The 4,528-nt window shown below is 59.5% G+C and overlaps 1 protein-coding gene across 3 annotated transcripts in view; it reads right to left on the bottom strand.

Annotated features, from left to right (window-relative positions):
• The window catches only part of GPR161 (G protein-coupled receptor 161), a 13,335-nt gene that overhangs the window by 8,153 nt on the left and 654 nt on the right, over positions 1–4,528 (bottom strand). For 2 of the 3 annotated variants that reach the window (XM_006907826.3, XM_015586198.2), the window contains exon 2: positions 1,480–2,204. In XM_006907826.3, coding sequence (XP_006907888.1) covers positions 1,480–2,204 — 725 coding nt within the window. Of the gene's footprint in view, positions 1–1,479; positions 2,205–4,009; positions 4,321–4,528 lie in introns of those variants that run through there. The other variant, XM_015586199.2, reaches the window with a different exon arrangement.

Here is a 4,528-nt window from a genome sequence, read left to right as displayed (position 1 = left end):
TCCCATTCCTGAGCAAGGCCAGCGACTCAGTCACCCATCAGCCCACACACTCGTCAGCCGCAAATCACCCACGAGACGCTCGTCCTTCAAGGAGCAGGACACCGCCGACTGCCCTGACCTTGCCAGCACCGTTCCCGCCCATGCTCACAGCCTCGCGACCCTTCCAGAATGACTCGGTGACTCGCGCAGTAAGCGTCGGCCCGAAAGCAGATATTTCTTTTTGTTCCGGCTATTCTCTCCTCCTCCGCCCTCTTTCCTCCTTTTTTTCCTTCCTCATTTTTCACAGGAATAGAAAACGTTTAACATATTTTTGCCTAGGACGTAAGTGGTTTTATAAAATCGGAACAAATAAGTTCGTGAAACGAAACCAGACCCGAGTGTACTTCTGGCTCACAAGCCATACCTGAAAACAGTCTTGCAAATGTCAGGGGGTGGGCATTTCAGTGGTTAAAATGCTGGGATACAGGGAGATTATTTTTCTCCTGTGGTCAGAATAGAAAGCCCCAGAATTCCTTCCTCTCTCGAGAAGGGACACACCATAAGCCCAGGAAGCTAATCAGTGATGTTGTTTGTGTAACGGCCTCTCCTGTCATCGCCACCTGCGAGCTGTTCTTCATCCGGACCCCCTTGAGAGGGGAGGGGGAAGACCCCCCGACGAGTGCCTGGCGCTGCCCAGCGTCACCCAGCAGGAGACCAGAACTGCGGCCTGCATGGGCTCCTTCCATGGCTACCTGGCAAGTGTCCTCAAAGCCTCGTCCAACGATGGTCTGCCACAGACGGGACCCTGAGAAACCCAGCTGGCTCCTAACAGGACAACACGGTGACAACGGCAGAGGCAAGGCCCACCCCGCCAGGCATGGGGAAGACGTGGGGGCGGCTGAAGGAGAAACGGGATGTCCGCATAGCTTCAAAGCCTCTCCTCTGTTATGTTCATCGATTACAACAGGAAAAACGGCAACTTTACAGTGGAAAAACCTGCCCGACAGCACCTCGACTGCGTGACTGAACGTGTCTCTTCCCTCCATTCATGGTGGAGCCCTGAGCCCAGTGAGTGGCACTCGGAGACGGAGGCCGTGGGAGGCACGCACGGTGAGACAAGGTCACGGGGGTGGGATTCTCCTAAGAGGCCAGAGGGCCGGCTCTGTCCCGTCCGAAACGTACAGCCTCATTCTAATCTCGAGGACGCTTCGGCCAAACGCAAACTGAGGGGCTTTCTTCAAAACTCCTGACCCGTACTCTGCGAGTGTCAACGTCATGGAAGGCATGAAAGAGCCACGAGCAGGCGGCCAAGGGCGACGTGACGACCGGGTACAACGTGGGACGCTGACCAGGAGGAGGACCCCAGCGGACAACGGGTGTGATCCGGTCCCCTGAGACCCCGCCCATCGCCCATCGCCCATCACCCATCACCCATGACCCCGCGGAGCGGCTGGGAGGCGGGCACCCCTTTCCGGCCGTGACCCCGCGTCCCCCCCTTACCTGTGATCCTGTTGGAAATGCTGAAGAGCCGGGAAGTCCTCGGCCGCTGCCCGAACGGTCCCCGGTAATAGCGGTCCCCGAAGCACACGCCCAGCAGCTCCTTGCGGACCGTCTTGTTCCAGAGCCCGTAGATCAGGGGGTGGCAGATGGCGCTGGTGAAGGACAGCCACGTGGCCCAGGTCTCCAGGCGCGGGGAGACGCAGTTCTTCCCCCAGAGGGCCTCAGACGTGATGACAACCATGTAGGGGCCCCAGGTGACCACGAAGGCGCCGACCACCACCAGGATGGTGATGAGGGCCTTGCACTGGTTGGCCGAGTACACGGCGCCCTGGGGGGCGCTGCGCCGGCTGCCCGAGGAGGACGTGGACGTGCTGGAGTCCTTCCGGCCGCCCCGGCCCGCGTCCTCCTCCGCGATGACCACGGCCCCGCAGTGCACCTTGCGGGCCTTGACCCTGGCCACGCGGAAGATGAAGCCGTAGCACACCAGCATGGCCAGGAACGGGAAGAGGGCGCACCAGGTCTGCCAGAAGGCGGTGTAGCTGGGCTCCCGGTGCCACGCGGCCACGCACATCCACTTGAACTCGTCAAACTCCACGGACGACCACCCGAACAGCGGCGGCAGGCAGCCCACCAGGGAGTGCAGCCAGATGTAGACGAGCGCCATCACGGCCCGGTTCCCCGTGATCTTCGTGGGGTACACCATGGGGTACAGGACGGCATAGTAGCTAGAGCAGGGATGGAGGGGGAGTCGGAACAGAGACGACACACCAGGATGGGCACCCGCTTCTGCCCCCAGGACGGCGCCACCCCCGGCCCCGCCCCCGCCACCGGACTCAAGGGAACAGCAGTTTCAGGCAGAGGGACGGGGTGGCCACGCTGCCGGCCCATGTAAGTCCGGGTGGTCTCCTGCCCCTCGCCGGGTGACCAGCTGACCTGGGTGCTGTTATCCTGCCTGGCACACGACGCGCCAGGGCAGTTTGCTGGCGTGGGGTCAGCGGGCACTTCTGGGGAAGATTTCCTTCACTTTTTAAAAAGAATCCAGGCAAGTTTCTACCTACCTCTGCCCCTTTAAAATACGTGCAGGCCCTCTGACCTCAGACACCTCAGGTTGACAGTGCAGCCCGGGGTGGGAGGCCAGGCCTGGGGACTGTTAAATGTCCCTGCCTTTGACCAACCCTGTTCTGGCTGTCATAAACACAGTTACGATTAATAAGCTGTCCTCTGCGACACAGCCTTCTGGCTACCGTCAAGGCCGTTATTATTATTTTATGGCCAGACTTCTGCTTTATTTTAGCGAATGGTGTTTATATCGCTCGCTGACTAAGTCTGGGCATGAGCGAGCCCAGGGGATCAAGCCCAGGGGATGTGACAGTGATCTCTTCCAGCTGAGTCCAAGTCCCACTGCGTGCCTTCCCAGGGGGCCGGTGCTGGCTCTGGGGGTCAGTCTCCATGAGTCACATGAGCCCCCACGGACAGGCCAGAGAGCTTTGTTAACGGGGGTTACTTTGGGTGGGGGGTAGGGATAAACTTGCATACACTGAAATGCACAAATCTACACGTCTATCAAGACAGAACATTTCCACATCTACCCACAGGCAATGGATTTCACAGATGGGAAACTTCGCTTCTTAAATTTAAGCCTCATTTAGGCCTAGCTGCTGGTTCAAAGGAAAATACGGAACAAAAGCAGCTCTGCCCTCCCCCGCGGGGGACGCGGGCGGAGAGGAGGGTGCCCTTGGCTTTGAGCACTCTCCACTGCCTCCCGACATTCTGCAACAGCTCACCCTCGACGTGAGCCCAGCCATGACCCCTGGTCCCAGGAGAGGCTTGCCTGACGTCACGTGTCACCGGAAAGCCGTCAGGCGCGTAAGGGCCCCAGCGCTCGGCTCTGCCGCCGTGAGCTAACTAACCACTTTGATGGACACCCTGGTTTTAATACGGTGAGTCCACCCCGAGCACGACGGAAACCTAAGCTGACCGCAGCCACCTCGGGGCGAACACCTCCCCGCGGACAGAACAAGCTCCCGACGGCGCTGCAGGTTTTCCTCACCCTAACTAACCGGCCCCGGGTCCAGCTACTGTCAGTCATTAGGACACTGATTTCAGAGCTGGAGTTTCATCGGCCGCAGTGTGGGATGACCGAGTGCTTCCTCCGCCCTCCATCCCCCACGGTGCAAACAGCGACAGCATTCTGGCCTCGGGCCTAGAGGACCATCCAGCGACCACTCGTCAGCTCAAACCCTGATGGTCTCAAGGGAGCCTGGGGACTTGTGTTCCCCAGGGACAACATGGCTGGTTCGCCTCCTCTGTGTGCCCCTGACTCGGCTGCCAGCTTCCCCGCCAAGTCTAAGACTCAATGAACTTGAGTCTACCCTCTCTGCCCTCGTGAAGTCCACGCTTGCCAGGGATGGAGTGACCGTCCACAAAACGTTAACCAACGAGATGACTCTAAGGGCTGGAAACTCGCTGTCGAAGCCTGCGAGACTTGCATAACCAACTCTGACAGCACCACACGGGAGTCTGAAGGAACCTGCTCAGGTGGCTGAGGGACATCGGCAGTGACACGTCCGTCTGAGCCAGCGAGACCGCAGGAAGGGACTACCGCGATTTTTAAAAGCACACGCCATCGCTCCCAGGGGCCACGGTCTCCGTTCCCTGCGTGGTCTTCCCGGGGAGCGTGGGGCTCGTCTGACTCATCCAGGGGCCGACTGTCAAGGCCCCGTCCTTCGTGTCACAGGGTCCGACTCTGGCTCAAGCCAAAGCAACAGACAGTGGACGGCAGGCTGGGGGGGACCTGGGCCTAATCCCTCCTCTGACACATCCCCTTCCTCAGCTTCCGTTTCTCACCTATGAACGGAGAATCAGCGGTTTTTAGAACTTTTTTTTTTTTTTTGAAAATGGAACCTCTTTTAAAAAATAAACTTACAAGCAAGATCGGCCCGAGAAATCCCAGGGGCTCCGGCTGGAGGGATGGACGCAAAGGCGGACCCCTGCCTTCTCATCCTGGCCCCGCAGGGCCGCTCTGCCCCCCACAGCACCCCCGCGCCCC

This window comes from Pteropus alecto, unplaced genomic scaffold, assembly GCF_000325575.1.
Source record: "Pteropus alecto unplaced genomic scaffold, ASM32557v1 scaffold101, whole genome shotgun sequence".
Lineage (NCBI taxonomy): Eukaryota > Metazoa > Chordata > Mammalia > Chiroptera > Pteropodidae > Pteropus > Pteropus alecto.
Note: the sequence above shows the minus strand (reverse complement) of the source record. Positions and strands in the feature narration are given on the sequence as shown.